Raw genomic sequence first — 21,686 nt, 5'->3', positions numbered from 1 at the left:
CCACGTGTGCAGGAATCGCATCTTGTTCTTCAGTGTTCGTTCACCACGTGTGTGTTAATCGATGTGTCGAAGAGAGAAGAGTCAAAGACAAAGAAAGAAAGGAAGAAAGAAAGAAAGAAAAGAAGGAGAGAGAGAGAGGGAGAGAGGGGGGGGGAAGAGAAAAAAAACAGAGAAAGTTTGATGGTCAATTTTAAAATGCAAACATAACTTTTATCAACTTTTTCTTTTTTCTGTTTTAAGTCAATTCTTTACATTTTAATTAGTCTTATTATGATACTTGAACTTTCTTTTTAACGACTCATCTTGATTAATTCATCTTTCTCTCTTTCTTTCTTTCACGTACATATACATCTAAGCAAAAGAGTATCCATGCGATGTGTTTGGACACGGACAGGATGTGGGTCGCTAGTTACACTTTAGTACTCGCATACCATGCTCGTGTCGTTCCTTATACGTTTACATATGATAGAGACGCTTGTGACACCAAGAGCCAGTAAAAGACGAAGAAGGTATTAGAGATAGATAGAGATAGAGAGAGAAAGAGAGAGAGAGAGAGAGAGAGAGAGAGAGAGAGAGAGAGAGAGAGAAAGAGAGAGTCTCCACTTGTATATGTATGCGTGGAAGAGAGAAAGAAAGAGACCGCGCCCTGCCCACGCCAAGAAGAGAGTCGGGACCGACTTGGCACTTTCAAACTCTCCGTCCTGCTTCGAGGATGAGCTACATACCTAATTGTTGAACGGTACATACTATTCGTGGTGCCCTTAGCCGCGCCTTGACGCGATCACTTCGCTAATTATCGCGATTCGTTGGTACGTTTCTTCTGTAAACATACACGCAACACGCATACACACGCATAATATATTCACAAACTTACCCGTATGTATTCGCTGATGGGCCTTCAGGTGCGAACTCTTCGTGTATACTTTCGTACAACCTGCAAACAAGGAAGAGCGAGCGTTTTAAAAATGCCGCCATTGTTTCGTTTTTTAATCGATCACTTATCCTCTGCTCGTCCGAGTTGAAAAAGAGAAAGAGAATGACGAAGTTGATTTCTCGATAAATATGAGGAAATTACACCAGATTTTATTTTTATTAGCATAATTAATATATAATGGTAGTAATAAATTTTACAAACGATTTTGATTATACCTGTAAAAAGAGTTTCGAAGACTTTTGTGTCATATGACAATCAACGTATTTTACATGAACGAGATTCTTCGAAAGCGAGTAGATATAGTTCGAAGATATTGTATAACAAGCAAAGGCTCACTTCGTTGTCCTAACATTGGTATCTCGTCTGTTTACCAGGATTTGCCTATCTATGAGGAAACGCAACTTTGTAAATTTTTGAAAGGTGAGACGCTGAGACAAAGAACGAGGACAACCAGAGATAACCGATAAACTGAAGGTGACGATCGTACGTCTCGGTTTGTTCAGGATAATTCGGTTAATTCTCTCAGTTTTTTTTTTTTTTTTTCTTTAAATTGCATTTGTATCACGTGAATATGTATCGAGAAGTATCTTTTGACGTTTAGATCAGGGGATCTTTGATTTTTGGCTTTTAAAAACCTTATGCACTTTTAGAATTGAACAAAAATCTTAAAAAGCCTTTTGTTTGTGTTATTTGAAACTTTAAAAAATTTTACTACCAAAAATATTGGAAAATGGAGAAGGGAATCAGTAGAGTGAAAAAGAAATGTAAGACTAACCTATGAAATCACAGTGGTGAACACGTCGCTTTTCGAGCTCAGGATTGTTCCGTCTGTTAAACTTGGTTGTGATGGGTGGCGGTTGAATCCGATGGGGCGGATTTAGAATAGAGGGTTGCGGATAGGGCGGAGGCGGTGTCCGTCGCGGTGGGCCACCACCGATGGGCGAGCCAGGATCCGAGATGGGAGGTGTTAACGGTGAGATGTACATCAACCTGGTCATCGAGCCGTAAAGTGGTGAGGTCGTTGCGTTACCAGCTTGCTGAAGCGCCTGAGACGATCCGTGATGATTCGTCGAGGTGTCGTTGCTGTTACCGTTGTTATTGTTATTGTTATTGTTATTCCCGTTGTTGTTATTAACGTTATTGTTGTTCGCAACAGAGTTGGTATTGGCGTTTCCTGTATTACCGGCAACACTATTTCCATTTCCAGGATTACCCGGTGGGAAAGCTTTAAAAGACGCCGTTGTTGTCGTTGTCGTTGTTCGATGATGAACGAGCTGTTGTTGTCCACCCGTTGACACATTTGACTGTCCCGAATTTGAAAAGCTCTGTACTTGATTCGACGCTGGCCCTTCGAGCAAGTGTAAAGTCGGGGGCGCTGGCAACGGTTCCGTCTTTATTTCGACCGGTGAAAGAACTGGAGAGGTCACGTCGTCGGATTCCATTTTAATGTGAGATTGAGAGCCCAACATGTCCGCGTTCTCCGGGTCAAGCTTTTGAATGCTCGACGTGATGTCCTCCCAAAGAGGAGGCCTGAGAAAGACGTCGTCGTCGTTTCCACCTGGTTGACTCCTCGAAGATACGAAACTAGCCTGTGGTCTGCAAACTGGACCACCGACTTCAAAGAAGTCCTCCATGTGTACCGAAGACTCTCTCGTATCCTTATCCCCGTCATCTTCGTCTAACTTTTGCAAACGATCGAGATCTTGTCTGCAGAGAAACGTATCCAGGTCCGATGTCTGCTGAAAGCATAGTTAATTGATGTTAGATATAATTTATTAAGCTGGATAACGAATGTTTACAATTATTTGTATATAATAAAATTATTGCATTGATTCAAAAATTTAAGAATTTTTTGACGATAATAAGGTCTTGTTATCGTACGAGTAAAAACTCGCTTGCAAGCATTGATGTCTCCGAAAGTTCCACTCAAGTTGTAAGTGATTTCAATGTCCGCATCGAATTCATTTCACTAAGGAATTGTATCGACTAAGAACATCTCAAAATGAAATCGATGGATTTATTGTAATTCCTTTATTTTATTTTATTCTTTTTTTTTAAATTACCAGTCGACCGTCACGTATAAAATCAAAGCTTAAAGGGTAAAAAAGGAGAGGGGTTGTTGAAGTCCAATGACTTGCATTATGCTGATGCACCGATGATGCACGAAGACTGGTACACCGTCGTTCGTAGTACGTTAATATGCAACGAGCACATCGGGGGCTGTGCAGCATGAGGTCTCTCCGACACCCCACGCCTCGTGTCCGGACGTTACTACGCATGAGAGGCCGTTGAAGGAAGAGGAAGAGATAAGAAGAGGAGACGGAGAGAGAAAATCGAAGAAGAAAAAGAAGAGGAGGCAGGGTAGCAAGCGATGCTCCGTCATTCTTTGCATGATTTCTATTCGTTCAACGCCGCCCTCGCGTACCAACTCTCTTTTTCTTTTTCTATCGAGACGGAACGTGCGAGCACAACATTTTGAATATTTTAATGCGCCACGCTGGTCGAAGTACACGCAGCAAAACGCCCATTCAACGATCTCGTCTCTTTCTTTTTCTTTTTTCTTTCTTTTTCTTTTCGACTATCGATGATCGATGGATCTCATTCTAACGTTTGCTAAATGATATCTTGCCTGGATCGTTATATCACAGTGTACTGAAAATAAAACGGGAGTTGTTAAGACTCGTTTATGAAATTTCTAAGATAATTAATATATTACCGGTCAAACATTTTATTGCCATGTGCAGTAGCCAATTATTTTTTAACGTCAAATACTTTTAACTTACTTATGCTGTCTTAGTAATTAAAAATTATTATGTTAAATATTTCATTTCAAGAAATATTTTCGATATACATACTGATTATAAATTTTAATGTAGGTATGTGGGCATTTAAATGGTTTTAAAATATGATACTTATATTAAAATTCTGTTAGATGAAGTAACAGCATGGAATGTATATTTTGCAGAGTTTTGTGAGAAATGCTATTTGTTTTTGAAACGAAATTTTTGTATATCGTTTTATATCCCTTGATAATTTTTTTTTGATAATCTTTATGCATAGAGTGAAATTAATTTATGTAATAAATTAATGAAAAACTTCTAATCACCTGCCATTTGTTATTGAGTTACAATCACTTGATTGATTTATAGAAAGGTTCATAAAATATTAATTCGCCGAATGAAATTAATCTCTTGAAACCAAATGATTAATTATAATCGAGTATCTATTTTTTTTCTCTCCTTTTGTAGAACTAAACATTTTTTTATTATTTATTAGAAACTTTCTCATTTGTCATTAAAGTCTATGCCATCTTATCCAACGTTACCAAGTTACTTTTTACATCCAGCTCGTTCGAGTAATACTTGATCTGAAGTGGGAGGATAAAGGTCGTCCCTGTGCACAGGATACGGAGTTAATGCTTGAGTTTCTCTAGGTGGACTTTCTGTCCGACGTGTTTCGTTATATAGTGAAGTAATGAAATAGAAAAAAAATTCTTTTTGCTCGAGTGCTCTGATTTCTAACATTCAAGCCGAGTCTTAGGCCTATCTGGAATCTCTAGACCTTTCGCAATTTCGTCGTTCGAGACAGAGCGGATTAGAATTCGTCCTTAACTGAGTTTCTCTTTTTAGGTTATAACGTCTATACGACGCAACCAGGAATGAGGAATGTAGAAGTTCGAAAATTCTACGTATTTACGAAAAATAAAATCTATTCTCCACTATATAATTCGCGTACAAAATCGTTCGTGAATATTTAGATTTTTGTGCGTGAAAATTGTGCGGAAATAAATAGAGTTGATTTCATAACGATGTAACAATAATTTTGAAGAATAAGGTGTTAATGATATAACGTTGACTTTTTAATAAAATAAGCCATCTCCTTTAACAATGATGGTTTTTATAATCGCTGGGTATCCTGCAAGAACCTAGAAGAAGGGATTTGTTTAATCAATAATTAAATGTTATTGGTTCTGACTTTCCCTTTCTTCTTAGGTCTTTACCAATTCTCTTTGCTTTCTACGGTGATGGTGGTGGTGGTGCTGAAATTGCTTTGCTGACGAATATGTTGCCATTTTTTGCCAAGAGTTGCATCTGCCATGCGAACTAAACTGTTAATTAACCGAATAACTGGTCCTCCTATGTACGGTGGACAGTTGTCAGTGAAAAATACTTTTAATTATTTATTTCGAATAATTTATATCAATGTCCAATTCGAATGTAACTACTTACTTTTAACGTACCCTTCCATTCTTTCGATAAATGCGTTTCGTATAATTAAATAATATATCGTCGAAGAAATTATACCCCTTTGTACAAGTATAATATGATTTTTTTCCTTTGATTACGTCATAAGGTGCAAAATTTCAAAATTATTATATTGCTTCAAATTATATTATGATAATAATGAAACGAATGTAATATATAAAAGATAGGTAGAATCGTATCGGTTGCTGCCAAAATTTCGTAACTATTTCGGCTATTGTTTATCAACGTGGTATTTATAGCATTCTTTTAATTAAGTAATTAACTTCTCTCATAAATGAAATAGTTAAAATTAAATAGAAGTAAAATAGATACTATATTTAATAAATAAAATAAGTTTTTATTATTGGATATGTAGTTGTATGAAATATTGTATATAATATTTATATAATATTTATGTTGTAACCATAAATATTAATTATCGTAAATAACATTAATTTCATTTTATCAAATATTGTCATTCTCTCTCTCTCTCTCTCTCACTTTCTTATATGTTTACTAATAAATATCATTAACTTAGATCATTGTCATTATTGTCATAGTAAACATTATTACGTTAAATCATTGAATCATAAAACAAGTAAAAATATGTAGATTCTTTTTACATACTTTGATTATATCCTTAAATTACATTCTATAAATATACGAATACTTTTAATAGTATTTTGTTTACAATAATAATAACTTCTTTATGTTATAAAAGTAATTCGATACTAAACGAATTAAAACTTATATACCTATAGGTATAGTTTAAGGATCTAATTTAATCTCTTTGATAAATAATAAAAAATGTAGGTATAAAGAATCTCTCGCATTTATTAGCTTCTCGCTATAGGAAGTTTGCGTCCGTTCTTCGAAGAAGAAGGTCGACGGTAGTCGTGTATAAGAGAAATTAACGACGTTATGGCGGACGTTAGAAAAGCCAACGCGTTACGATCACCAAGCTGCTCGCACAGTGCTCCCGTGTGCGCAGAAATCCCGTGTGTGTCCTGCTGTAATTTTCCGAGCGGCACTCGGTTATTAATCACATGGTTATATACGGTAATGACGAGCCGTCTCCTAATGGATCGGAAGCATGATGTTTTAATGGAATAAAAAGAAATCGTCGTGGCTACTCGTGTAAGTACCACGATGGATGGAATCGGAAAAGAAAAATGCGTTTCTTGGTGCTACTCGTGCGAGATACTTCATGTAATTACGTCGTTACGACTATACGTACGTACTGATGTATGTATTTATGTGTGTGTGATGTAGGTCGAAAATCGTGCAAACGTAACCGTGCAGTCTTGTAATAAAGAGTTCGGGGAATTAAGTAAGTATAAGAATACATGTAATGTAATTTGAATCTGCAGTTTTTAATTTTGATTCGAGTAGTAGTGATGTAGTAGCAGTGTCGATGTGCGCACTAAAAATGCTGTACATTTATCTAGAGCGAAAAGAACATGTGAAAAACAAAGATAAATTCTAGACATGTAATTTTCTTAATTGATTTAAGTCGGTAAAATATTTCGTTATATATAAAATAGTTGGATGTTATTAAAATAAAAGAAAAAAAGAAAATATAATAAGAAGTACAGGCCGGTATTCTCTTTCAATGAAAACTTCTTTACGTACGAAATCTTCGGTGGCTCGTTTTGTCAACCCTTGAACTTTCGAAATGTAATGCGGACAACGGCGATGACGCCGATGATGAAGGCAGAGCGGTAAATTGGTTAAAACTTTTCGTGAGGAATTTCAAAGTGAGAGAGCGAGAAGGAGAAAGAAAGAGAGACAGAGAGAGATAGAAAGAGACAGACAGACAGAGAGAAACGAAGAGAGAGAGAGAGAGAGAGAGAGAGAGAGAGAGAGAGAGAGAGAGAGAGAGAGCTCATCGTTCGTCCGGCGAACGCGCGCGAGGTGATTTATGAATTATTTACACAATGAATTATTCATCGTCGGAAGATTGGTATACTCGCAACACTCGATCCTACCTGATATGCAATTTGAAAAGGAGTTTGTAGCGCGCTACGACATGCGCTTGCGTGCGAAACATTATATTTAAATCCCGTACGTGGCCAGCACGACACGAGGGTACCCATCCAGTTGGAGAGACAAAACTCGAATCGGTCGAAGACGCGATGACGATGGTTAAGTTCCGACATTGACGATGAAATCAAAGGGAACGGAATGAAACGTTCGTAGATCTAACGGAAAGGGAAATCTTGCGGGAGGTCCTACGAACCTCTCTAATTTTGATTTATAATATTTCTTTTCCTTCTATGATGCCAGCTGGAATACGTGACTAATATGGAAGTGAAATACAACGGTGATAATATCACAAATTTTTTTTCTCGTTAGCGTTACTAGCATACGGAATTGTAAAAATACAAAAAATCTTTTCAAAAATCCTCATAATTTTATTTGTCTTTCTTTTAAATTAATTTGTCTTTCTTGTTTCTTTCCTTTTTCCTTTTTTTTTTATTTTTTTATTTAAATTATATGTAGAGCTAGTAAGCGTGAGTATTTATTATGAAAGAGTAGGTATACGAAAATTACGGTATCTTGATTTTCTGAAGGTTGTTAGCATACATAATTAACATAAATACAAAATTTTCGTCAGAAGTCTTCGTAAAATTATTTATTTCTGTCTAAATAAATTTATTTAACCACTTTCGATTAATTATTTTATTTTCTTATATGGTTAGCGTGCGTATTTTACATGAAAATCTAGGAATATTAAAAATAATAATATTTTGATTTTTTACAAATATTGTTAGCACATACAATTGATATGAATATTTAGGGATATAAACAGAATTCTTGTTGGAAATCTTTGTAATTCTATTTATTTTTGTCTAAATTAATTAGCTTTCAATTCGTTATTATTTTATTTTATTCTTTTGGAATAAATTTTATTTTTTCTTATGGAATTAGTATATATAGGTATTTACGGTAACACAATGAAATATGAAGCCAACAAAATCCTTATCAAAAGTATTTGTAATTTTCTTGGTTTTTGCCTAAAACTATATATATAAAATGTATAGACAATATAAACAATATATATATATATATATATATATATATATATATATTACTGTATGTTTTTATTTATGTATTGTTTTATTTGATTTACAGATTTAGTATCGTTCAAGTATAATAAATATATCTATTTCCGTTTTTTCCCTCTTCCTTTTCTTTTTCTTTTCTTTTCTTTCTTCTTATTTTCCTTCGTCTCCTCCTCCATATATTTCTTACTCTTTCTATCAGACACCTCGCCCCGTCTCTTTCTCACGTTGCAATAATAATAGTGCGGAACCACGAGCAAAGTTCGTCCATCCGGCTATTAATGCGCGTAATCATAGAGCCAGGGTCATCGGTGTTAATAATGCGTTTTCGAATCTGTCAGAGCAAGAACGGACACCCACGCAGTCGATAGCGCGTCGTTATTACAATCGCCGTACACGCTCGAATATCTTTGTGTGATGGGGACGTGTATATATATATATATATATATATATATATATATATATATATATGCATGTGCGTTTCTCGGATACGTACAATACGAGTGGCTACGTTGCAAGCTGAATTTTTTATGCTCGTGATCGTATCTGTATCATTGCATCCGACAAGGAAAATCTCTTGCACGATCCGTAATGCTACAAAAATGTCGGACGACTCTGATAAAATTCTGACATGATGCGTGTTATATGTAAGTATGTAGGTATACAGGGTGATACATCAATTCTGTCAAATTAATAAGGGAAGATTCCGAGGTGAAAAATTTTAAAAATTATCAAACTTTATAAATACATACTCTTAATTAAAGCAATCTTTTTTGTAGTTGCTTGTTTTGATTCCAAGGATGGCGGGATTGGAGGCTTAAAAATATCTTTATTTCTGTATCCTTATTTGTTATTTTTAATCTTTTTGCACGTTTCTTTCGTTTTTCTTGTTCTATCAAACATGTTATTAGAACAGATTGTTCGCTTTGTGAAAAAAATTAAATATTGTTTAAACAATCGCGAAGAGTTTAAAAATAGTTAAAAAGTTCTGATAATTTTTTATATTGATGGAAAATGTTTTATATTGACGCAATTATGATTGATTATTATTTTCCACTTTAAAAGAGTAAATAAAATTTTAAAGATAATGGTCTTCTTAGTTTTTATTTTACTATTTGCAAACGATGATAGATATTAAAAAACTTTTAAGATAATGGTTATTATTTTTAACGTAGTTTATTATTATTTTAAATAAACATTTCGATTTGTTTAAAGAATGAAATCGAGATATAAATATAAATATTTAAAATGCCGGCGACTTTTATTTTACAAAAATTTAGATTATTTTTAATTATTTTGTTACACATAGTGTAATTTTTATTCCGTATGAAAGTAAATATCATTTTTGCTGATTATTTTATTTTTCGAAGATAAATAAATGATGTTTATTTTTATGTCAAATCCATTTTGAAAAAGGCATACACACACATATATATATATATATATATAATATGTTTTATTACCATATATATCTACCCTTTAATTAGTTACAATTACATAATATATTATATATATATGTATATATATACATATATATATAATATAAAATACGTAATGAACGATTGAATATTTTACAATTTTTATAAATTTATATCAACGTTTTATTATAATTAAATATATATTGAAAAAGAAATCATTTTTCTTACGAAGTATTTTACATTTATAGTAATCTTAGTATAATACAATTAAAATAAAATATGAATGTATACATTAATGATGTATGTAATTTAATCTACATATAAACAATTATATATGTATATACAAACATATCATAAATATAATCCATTAGTTTCAATTCAATTATTAATGAAAAAAAAAAAGTAGAAACTTTTCTCTTCTTAAACTGAAAATTGATAGCAAACAATAATAATCGCTTTATTGAAATATCCATAAAGTTTTATAATTATTGTAATTTCCAGTTTCAAAATTTTCTTTTATAAATCTTAACCGCTAATCTATTGGTGAGGGAAAATAGAACTTTATGATTTTAAGTGATATAGTCAAGTTACTTCCCGGTCATGCTCGATTATATTCGTTTATAATATTGATTCTAAATAATATAAAATCACAATTCAAGGACTATGAATTATTATTATTTAATCAAAATTCAGATAGTAGTTTTCAATCTTGTCACAAATTTTTTCAAGCGAATCAATTTCGCTAACCGTTGATACTGTTTTTGGATTCGCGTGCAAGAGGGAAAGAACGTGTAGGTATATATATATATAAACATATAGTACATAGATACGTAATAATCGCGCATAAGGTTAAAAAAATCGATCAGAAAGCAGGTGGTAGAAGAAAAGGCGAAAAGTCGAAGGTGTTACGGGAACGTTCCGCCATTTCTCATCCCTCACCGTATAACAAACGTATAAACGGAGTTTGGTGGTAAAAAGGTTAGGGAATTGCTCTTTGCGTGGCACGCCATATATCATAATTATCGAAAGCGAATCGTCCATCGTATTTATGATGGCCGATAGAGTATATATATAGCGACAGCTTTATCGTCCGTTTCATACGGTTGGTTCGTTCGTTCTATTTATCGATTTCGACGAGCGAAATGGGACGTAGGAAGATGGATGAAAAGCTTGTTGGCCGAAGGAAAGCGGCCATCTTGTCTGTGTGTTCGTGTCTTCGCGTCCGTCGCGTGTGTTCGTGGTAACGAAGCGTAGCGCGCAGAAGCGAGCCTCGCCGAATCAATCTGGCGAAGCCACACCCTCTGACCTAAAGCCGTATTATCTCGATAAAACGCAAAGGGAAATGTCAGGTTGTAGAGAGAGAGAGAGAGAGAGAGAGAGAGAGAGAGAGAGCGTGTGTCGGCCATTATTACGAAGCGAAGAGTAGTAAAAGAGGAAGACTTCGATCGCGTTGGAAAGACTCAAAGGTTGGCCCGAATTCGAGATTCTCATTGCCATCGGAAGAGAATAGGATAGAATAGGATAGTTCTCGATTTATTAGACTTTGTTTCTATACTTGGAATATCCTTGCCTTCGTTGAAAAGTCGAAGTGGAGAGGAACTTCGAAGAATGGAACTCGTGCTTTTCCTATCTTTTATTTCATTATATTCTAATAAATTTTTTATTTATAACGGCACTTATTTATGAACTGATTCAATAACTACGTAAAATTGTAAAATCAAAAATTCTGATTATAAAACATCGTATTTATTAGGGTTGAAGTACTGTTTTATTATAATGAACTTCTTATTTGTGATCTTAGTTATTCATGAATAAACTCAATATGTTCGTTTATGGATAAGAAGTCATGTTATTGATACGAGATAAAAATATTATTATCTAAAATTACAAAGATCAAGTAGGTACCTATTACCTGCCTTGCGTTTTATTAAAGACGATCGTCTATCGTCTTATTTCTATCCTCGACTTTTTTATTTTCTTTAATCTCGTTTATTCTTCGATCCCTTAACTTCTTTCATTAGTCGTGTCGAAGGAATCTTGTCGGTGTTATCTTAAATGTGATCTGTCATGAGTATTGAGGATTGTCATGGAAATTATTACTTTATCGCCATTTCAATTTCGGAACGACATTCCTTCTTTTCTTTTCTTTTCTTTCTTTTCTTTTTCTTTTTTCTTCCTTCTCTCCTTCTGTACCTACAAGTCTTCCTGTTCATCGTTCAAATAAACTACCGTCTGAGAGAGTCAACGACTGACGTGCTTCACGGGGTTGCCGCTTATGATTCTATGGGTTCTCTTACGTTATGTCTCTATAGACCTTTTATTCTTCCTTCTTCTTCTTCTTCTTCTCTTGTGATTCGTCTTTCGACCAACCACCGTCTGCCATGCGTCATTTCTGCGCGTGGAAATCATAATTTTGATCCGTCGTATTCGTGTCTTGCGAGTTCCCTTTGTTCTGCTATTTTTTTTCTCCAGAGAAATAAATCATGATCTCTCTTAAACGTGTTCTATGTTATAAGTTAACATTCTATCATGTTTTATGAAAATATTACTTACGCATGAACGAATACTCGATTGTCTCGTTCAATATTACAATTTTTTTTATAATCGTAAGAGAATCATTATGAATTTTATTAAATAATCATTCAATAAATATAGCGAGTTGATTCATAAATAAATGTCTTTATAAGTAATAAGTTTGTTATAATAAAATAGCACTATAAAAAATGATAGTTTTATAATAGCAATTTCTACTTTAGTATATCGTATAGTTATTTTGGGTTGAATTATACATATAAATGCCGTTTTATCATAAGTGATAGCATTTATTTGTTAATCAATCCAATATAATTCAACAGAGGAAAATTAATTTAAGATAAGAGTTGATCAAATAAGAAAAATGCTTACACGTGTCTACGAAAAAAATGGTTGTAAAAGAGAGCCAACATTATTTGTAATGTTATACTGTTATAATTTAATAATCATTATTTATTGTAATATTTTGTTTACCTCGATTATTACTTTTAGAATTTTTCTTGTTATCTTTTCCTTTTTTTATCAAATTCCTAATCGCATAAATTCTTTATAAAAAATCTTATAATGATATGTATATATAAGATTATTTATTCAGATATAAAATATTAAAAATTTTAACATTATTTATCGGTCAACCCTGTAATAGAATAATATAATAAGTAAATAAACAAATAAATATGTATGATAATTTCTCTGTAATAAAACAGTTCGAAGTCCTAGCACTACAAAACGATTTTTCCACATAATTTAAGTTTTTTTCTTTCACTTGAAAACTATTGAACATTTTTTTTCTCTTTTCGATTTTTCTTTCTTTTTCTGATTGGGCTATGTATGCATTAGAATAGGTGTAAAGAATGGCCAAATTTTGACTATCAGTTGGTTTGTATACATATAGAGAAAAATTTGCGTACCGGTTATGTAAATTATATTTTATTAATTCTTTTTTATTGTTACTAAATATATAAATCATATCTGATAATAAATATGTAAAATAAACGAGGAAAATAAAGGAGAAGTATCGAATAAAAATCCATAGATTAAATACTTTAAACAGACATGTGTGATCCACCTAATATTTTAATTAATTTATATAGCTGTTTTAAAATAATTCAAATATACGGTTTTGTTATCCTCATATGTTTTTGTTTTTATAAAAGTAAGTTTATTTTTATGTTCATATTAAAATTATAATAAAAGGTAAATAAATTTTTGTCAAATATTTTAGATTTTCTAAAATTATTTTAATATTAGCAGAAAGGCGTTATATAATAATTATGATATATTGAATACTTCTATCTTATTTTTGTTTATAAAATATATTAATATATCACCACAAATACATCGTTTAAACGAACTGAATAATTTTAAATATTTTCTTTTTATGATAATAAGTATTATGATAATAAGTATATTAAACTTTAAATTACAGTTTCTAATTTCCATAAAAATTTCTACTAAATAGAAAATATAACATAAAATATCTTAAATGATATGATTTGGGCAAATCTCTCTTGAATAACATGTACGCTGTAAATTAAATCAGAATAAAATACTCTTAAATTTAAGTCTGAAAAGTTTTCTAAAATATTTTTTGAACTTATGACAACAAGCGTAAAACATTCGACACTTTGATTCATTCAAAAATCATGAAGTCATGAAAAATAAAAAGGTTATGAATAAAATAATGAAAATAAAGAAAATTGGTAACATTAAAATTCTTATTATCTTATTAATAAATCAAAAAGACAGACGATGAGAGAGAGAGAGAGAGAGAGAGAGAGAGAGAGAGAGAGAGAGATCAGAATCATTTCCTAGATCTAAATCAAAACGAATCAAACTAAAAATCAATAGTTAAGAATCGAGTCTAAGAGTTTTGGTCTTAAGCTGGGTCCAACAAATAGCTATAGGATCCCATCTCAGAGGTCCTTTGCTTCTCTCTCTTTCTCTCTCTTTCTTTTCCCCTGTCTCTCTCTTTGAAGTGGCTGTACTGCCACGGACACGTAGATTCTATCTCCCCATTCAGCCGGCTAGGTAATAAAACTCTTGCGTCCATTATTTACTTGCATTATCGTTACTTTACGCCCACGTGGACGCGCCGTATTTATGGTGAAATTATTCAGCATTATTTCGCGGATATGAATAAGATTGTAGATACGGCGAAACGATAGATATATAATTCGCAAAATCTCGTGGACCGTTGAGAGAAGAAGAAGAGAAAAATAAGAGGACGAGGAGGATGAGGATGAGGATGAGGATGACGCGTGCCTCTTCGAGGATGGCGTAGGAAGAGAGAAGGAGAGAGAGAGAGAGAGAGAGAGAGAAGAGGGTCCCCGACAACGGATAGTAAAGCCGACGCGATCGAAGCCAGACACGAATCGCGGTCCTTTGTTTTATAACGCCAACGATCGCTCCCTCGATTTATCGTGATGCTCGCGAGGGAGATGGAAGATCTTATGTGAGAAGAGAAAAGAATATTTGTCTGTGTATTTTTAACAAGAAGGAGAGAGAGAAACAGAAAGAGATGGAGACGAAGACAGAGATAGATAGACTTAGCAGTTAAATAAAATCAATTAGATTTCAGTGTGAATTGTATAGTTGTTACGTAAAGCATATTGATTAGGATCTTTTTAATTTGATCAATCGATTAATTTCGATTCATACGTAGGTTATTTGAATCGTCGAGCGGATTTTTTTCTCTCTTTTTTTCTTTTTGACGTTCACCGCCTTAAATTATCTTTTATGGCTTATCGTTTAGTATTAAAAAGAAAAAAAAAAAAAAAAGAAAAAAAAAGAACGTGATCGATCATTACGATACGTAATATCCAATGATCGTATTGTTTATCATCATAACGATACTCATATACGATATACGTTAATCGCTGGCATTCCGTTCGTACCACAGACCGCCATATTTTTTTACGTATCACGTTTTTCTATGTGGCTATGTATTTACATATGTATGTATGTACGCGTCGAACGCAGACGGCATTCGTTTCGAAGGTAACATCGTAAATCATATCTGTCTTCGGAGCGAGCTCCTAATGCGAGTTTACTCGATCAAATAGAAAGAAATAGCTTTTGCGAAATTCGTAAGATCAGATGACAGAACTTGTGTTTCTTTAAATTATATGATAATTGTTTAGAACAAAAATCTGTTATTTCTTTGAAAAGATATAAAATATGAAAGAATAAAAGAATAAAAACTTTATTTAAAAAAATATAAAATATTGAAAAGGAATTTAAGCACGAATTTAAATACGATCGTTCATTTTTCGAAATTCAAAATGGCTTAACTTTTAACTCCAATTAACATATGTAACTCGTTGCCTAGTTTCGATTCAGAAACGTCGCGTTATCGTCCTAGAAAATAAAGATCTCTTCGAATACCGGTTGCAAAAGTCGCGCAAAATGATCTTGTGTAACGATATTCTCGTAGAAGAGAACAGGGGGTGAAGAAGCAGGAGGAGGAGGAGGAGGAGGATCGAAGATGAGGTGGAGAGGAGGCGAGGAAACGAATTACTTTCGACGAGAATATCATTGTTCCCCGTACAGATTTCGTAAGTAGATTGGCATTTGTGATGCAAGCCGAGCTACACTGACCTTTAAACAACTTTCTTTAGGCTACGCGTGACTTGATCTCAGAACTCGACTCCTCGGTTCTCTTGCTCACCAGTTTGATACGTCGTATTCTATACATACGTATGTATATGTATGTATTATCTATCTGACTATACTTGTATGTACCCACATAAGTTTGTAGATATATCCCATTTGAGAGTGTTGAAGGCACGTAACAGAAGAAATAACGTTTTGATATTACCACGAACTTTGCTGAACTTCGTTGAGAAAAGCGAACGTATACCTACTACGTGTTTTACGCATCTAAATTATACGTAGGAAGGATTATATCTGCTTTTGGATCGAAATCGTAAGACGGCACCTTTTAAGAGATTTGCGATGTAAGTAAGTACTTACTTTGACTAGCTAACTGAGTGTCTTTCATCTTTAATAAGGTCGCCGAGAGACTCGTTGATCTTTTTTAGAAAAAAAACTCTCTATACCTTTTCTATGGTGTATGTCACAGCGTTTCCCTTTTTCTATTTTTTTCTTTCTATCTTTTTCTCTTTCTCTCTTTCTTTCTTTCAAGTCGCGTTTCTCTCGCAATGGAGGAGAAGGAAATAACAACATGGCTTACGATTTCTCCGTAAACACAGCCCAAGGAAATTTATGCACGACGATACGGTACAATGATGGTAACTTAAAGAGATCATAAATATGAAATGCAACACTTCGAACGATCGTGATCCGTTCGAGGGGAAATTTCTTTGCTAGGAACAATATTTCTCTCTCTCTCCTGAGTTCCCCTAATCTCAAAGTTATTAATAAATTTCACTTCCTTATTCGATATACTCGTTCCTTTTTTCAACTGCGTCTATTAAACATCTATCTAATATCTATCTAATTTAATTATCTTGATTATTATTATCATTTTAATGATTTTCAAAGCAAAGATCATTGATCATTTGGAAAGATCTGATGAGCAGACATGTTAACGTATGACGATACTTATACTGGCAATGACTTTCGGATAGAAAATTACTTAATGAATATGGGGACATGCAACGCATTATGGCGTATTAAAACGCACGTGTGCGTGGGCACATCGTTGTTTCCCTTTTGTCTCCTCCTTCCATCTTTCTTTCACTCATCAGCTCTGACCTCCCTTTTCCTCCTTCTCCCTTCACCATCACCACTAATACTATCACGCTCGTTCTCTTATACGTATATATTACCAGACTCATCGCCTTCTAGCTTGTCCTATTTTGACAAGCGGCTCTCGTGTTACCTTCACGGAGCACGTGTCATAGGCACGACCCTTTTTCAACCCCGTTGTGTTCGCTCATGTGACCTCACAGTTGATTCTCTGACACTGTTTACCGAGAAAGCTTAAAGGTTTTTTTTCTTCTTTTTTTATCGTTTAGGAAATAAATCGACGTTATAATTCTATATTTTTCTTTCCTTTTTTTTTTTTTTAAGGTATAATGAAATTTGTCAATGTGATATTCTTTGCTTCGTGAGAAACTTTTTAGGGATTAAATTTGTTATAGTTCGATGTTGCGAAAATGTTCTAGTTTAATGCTGAAGATTTTTAATTCAACAGATATTATTATTCATATGTTTTTTGTTTTCATATTTAAGATAGACGGAAGCATGATTTACGTTAAAAATTTATTATGAAAGCAATCAAAAATTTGCGGATGCGATTAAAATTTTAATTTGCGAATTTAACGAAAGATTGCCATCTATCTCTAAGTTTCATTACAAAATTTATGTATAATGTATTCTTATGTATTTACGTGAAGCGCGCGTGCACGTATAGGGACATACCGATTTTAATTGTTGAATGATCGTGAAGATTAATTTGGAATTAATATAAAAAATTAAATTACACGTCAAGAAGGTTCATGAATAATTTTTGATGCAACCGTACTTTCGGTTTCAATATGACGAGCATTTAACAAATGAAAAAATGTATTTATAAAAAATAGCATATTTATCGAAAATGATAAAAATTGATTTACTATTACTATTATTACTAATTAGTTTTGTTATAATTCGATGTTGAAAATATTCTAATTTAATATCAAAGTTATTTCAGTTTAAGATTACAGTCATTATTGGAGTACAAAGAGGATAAGCATATTTCAATCAACGTTGAAAATATCTCCATCAACCTTTGTAATAGAACATCTCGAAGATTAATCTTACAAATATATCCGTCATATCTAAACTTCATGCTTTATAATATAACACTTTAAAACAAGTTTTATATTTAGATAAACATGAATATTTCCAAAGTATTCAGAAAATAAAATGAACGATACATTTGCGCAGATTTAATTATCGTTTATTCTCATTATACGTAGATGATTCTTGTTGAGGGTAAAGGAGGAGGCTCGCGAACGTATTAATTCGGCGTTACGAAAGGGTTAAGCGGTGGCAAATAGCTATCACGAGGAAGAAAGGCGACGACGTGGCTAAGAGTCGCGTGCCTGACCCCGAACGGCCGTGTCCGGTCGAACGGTCGATTCCATCCTTCTTCTTCCCTTCCCCCACTCCTCTTACTCGTTCTACCCCCACCATATAACCAGCACTACCACCACCGACGGTAACAGAAGTAGCCGTGAGCTTGCTGGCTCACCCGGCACTTCATCATCGATCTCTCATTGTTAGACGCTCGTCTCACGCGATCCGCACATCCCATGAACGTGTATGCTTCCCTCATTAGCTGAGAGGAGCCCTCTCTCTGACTTCGTATATTAAACGAAGCGCATCCTTCGCGACGCATAAATCCAGGTAGACGCACGCGACAACAAATTGCGTTTATCGTCGAAACTCTCTCTCTCTCTCTCTCTCTCTCTCTCTTTCTCTTTCTTTTTAACACTTTTTTCTTTCTTCTTTTTTTGTCGTTAACTTTCAACGATGCAATTATAGTTGATAAAAATTTCTTAAACATTATCTTGCTTTTCTCGTTTACTTCGACATCGTTACGCGATTCGAGAAATATTGAAGACAATTTTTCATATTGCTAATGGTCAACATTTTTTTTTTTTTCTTGAACGGAAGATTGTACGCAGGATATATTTTTTTCTTCTTTCGTTTTCGTTAAGTTTCAACGATGTAATTTGTATACTTGGACGAAATGGTCGATAAACAATCGTTAAAAGTTTGTCTTTTCTTTTCGTTGACTTCGGTATAGATTTGAGAAATAGCGAAAAGGTTCTTTATATTTCTTTTTCGTTCATTTTCATCGACATATAATTAAGATTGATAAACATGTATTAAAAATGATGTTCAACTTTTGATTATGTGATTGGGGAAATAATATTAAAGAAAGTTTTTCAGATTGCTCGAATATTGCTCATATTTTTAAATGATTGAAATTTTTGGAGAGAAATTTTATAGGTACGTGATAATATTTTTCTTAATTTTTCGGAAGAAATAATGTGTCCGTAAAATCGTTTTAGTTTAATTTTGGAAGCTAACGAAGCGAATCGTTGAATTTATTACGGGATGCAAAGGGTTTAGAGCTTCAGGCGTTACGGTTGTCCTGCGACTGGGTGCGTCCACGTATTATTATGCTACTTTGTTGTTCCGTGTTATATCGCCTCGTCATTCTTACCCGACGTTGGGACGATGATCGTACACGATCAAAGGAACGTGACGCGTGCGGAAACACGATTCGGTTTGTTACATCACGCATATGTGTATATATCTATATATGTATGCACCCTGGTTCCTGGGACGTTGAACGTTTTGCTAAATGGCCGATTGTTCCCCGAGTCGACTAGAGGGATTATGCAGTTCGATCATTTTCAATTTTATTTAAGATGATCACAATTCTTGGAGCATGTTATACAATAATTCACGATTTTGTAAATGTAATTTAAAAAATCAATTGGCAATCAGTAATAATTCAATCCGTAATAAAAATTATCGGACGAATTATCGTACGATAATAAGAGAATAATTATAAAAACGGATGATAATTTTCTATTTTATTTAAAATTATATCAGTTCTTGCAGCATCTTTGAAATGATCGACGCCTTTGTAAAAAATAGTCTATAGAATCGAGGGTCAATTTACTATGTAACGAATCATTATACAATATTAATATCATAATTAGAAAAGTGAATAATAATTTCTTATTTTTGACGAACAGCATCAATTTTTGAAGAATTGATATGTCTATTCGCGATTAACGAAAATTACTTAGAATTACTTGATGTATCTATTTAATTTACTTAAAAGCTATCATATAATAAATTAAACATGTCTGAAATTTTTAAAGTAGAAGCTTATTAATGTTTAGCAGTAAATATATTAGTATGTAATATATTAAACATCTTGAAATAAAAAGGAAAGTGGTTAAAAGAAACAAAAAGAAAGAAAAAACAAAACAAAATTGCTGAATGATTTATCAATTATTAAAAAAAAATATATATTACATTAAAGGAATATTTCGATGAGTTTGGCGAGCGAGAAGCAATTAAAGATATACTTCGTTGAAATGTCTTTATTATTAGTCCTAAATAATTATCTTCGTTCAATAGTCACGTGACGAATGTATTAACTAAATGAGCTTTTCTCAGATTCAGTTCGATGATTTATCGTTTATCGTCCAAGTTTTCGGCAATATTTACGCAAAGAAGTGACTCGCGTGAATTATTGAAAGAAAAAGAAGAATAAGAATAAGAAAAAGAACAAACATCTAACCTTCGACGCAAGAAATCGCCTTTGGCTCGCGCGATGCCGCATTAGGTTGATTACATGGCTCGTTCGCAAAGCAGAAGAGTCAGCTGGTGGTAGAACGTTCGACTTCCGTGCTACCTAGGCATCATCGAGTCCCCTACTTGTAATTTGCACCTGGTGCTTTGATTCTATCTTCTCGTTTTACTCGATGCAATCCCGATAATACGACGATGCATTTTGACGACTGAAAGAGTCACCCTTTTAATCGTGCAAAAAAGCGTTTTAACTACTTCGAAAAAACGTGGTTGAATCACAATATCTTTCTTAGCCTTCGAGGTGGGTTTTGTGAATGTAGAATATAATGAAATTCTGATTATTGTAATTATATATAATTGTCATAATTATAACATTTAAGATATTTTATATTATATTTCCTATTTGATTTAAGTATTCGTGCAACTTTACATTCATTAATATTTTCAATTAATGAATAGACAATTCATCAATAATAATAAGAAAATATTTAAAAATATTCGATTTAATTAACTTTAATGTATTTTATCAAAGATAAAAACATCAACCTTTTCAAAATGTAATAATTTTTAAATAACGTTATTATATTAATATTAATGATTGACGTCTCATCGGTACAACAAATAATAGATTTTAACTTGTTTACAAATATTATGCAGCTATAATTTGTATTTTATGGATTGTATATAAGACATACTTTGTGAAAATACAATGAAACATAACACATTTTATAAAAATTGATTTAGTTTTTAATAACAATTGTAACATATATGTACATTAGTAGATGTCAAAAACTTTATAATAAATCTATTTTTATGATATAATAAAAATGATAGAATAAAACTGCATAGTTGAATTATTTATCAATTATATAAATAGGTCGAAACGTTACATCGATCGTAACTGATTTTTTAAAATGTTTAATCTATATTATGAAATATATGTCTCATTTCTCGTTTCATTTATATATTTATTACTAGAAATTGTTTATATTCAACAGTAAGAAAAAAATACTGTTAATCTATGGAAAATATCTTGGAAAATTTTTATAGAAAAACATTTTGTGAATCATTATATGAAATACTGTAAATATTTGACGATTATGTTTCAATAGAGATACGTTTATATATTTGAAACATTTGAGAAAAGTATAACGAAATAGGACTTATTCAAATTTACTATAAGTATTATTTTTATAAAATACAA

At 32.8% G+C, this 21,686-nt stretch overlaps 1 protein-coding gene across 2 annotated transcripts in view; it reads right to left on the bottom strand.

Moving 5' to 3' along the window:
• Nucleotides 1-21,686, bottom strand: part of LOC122632762 (ras guanine nucleotide exchange factor P-like) — an 85,881-nt gene that overhangs the window by 9,514 nt on the left and 54,681 nt on the right. Inside the window, exons 2-3 of one of the 2 annotated variants that reach the window (XM_043819915.1) lie at nucleotides 1,710-2,673; nucleotides 875-934 (exon numbers count right to left, since the gene is read on the bottom strand). In XM_043819915.1, the coding sequence (XP_043675850.1) occupies nucleotides 875-934; nucleotides 1,710-2,673 (1,024 nt within the window). The remainder of the gene's footprint in view (nucleotides 1-874; nucleotides 935-1,709; nucleotides 2,674-21,686) is intronic. The other variant, XM_043819917.1, reaches the window with a different exon arrangement.

This window comes from Vespula pensylvanica, chromosome 11 (assembly GCF_014466175.1).
Source record: "Vespula pensylvanica isolate Volc-1 chromosome 11, ASM1446617v1, whole genome shotgun sequence".
Lineage (NCBI taxonomy): Eukaryota > Metazoa > Arthropoda > Insecta > Hymenoptera > Vespidae > Vespula > Vespula pensylvanica.
Note: the sequence above shows the minus strand (reverse complement) of the source record. Positions and strands in the feature narration are given on the sequence as shown.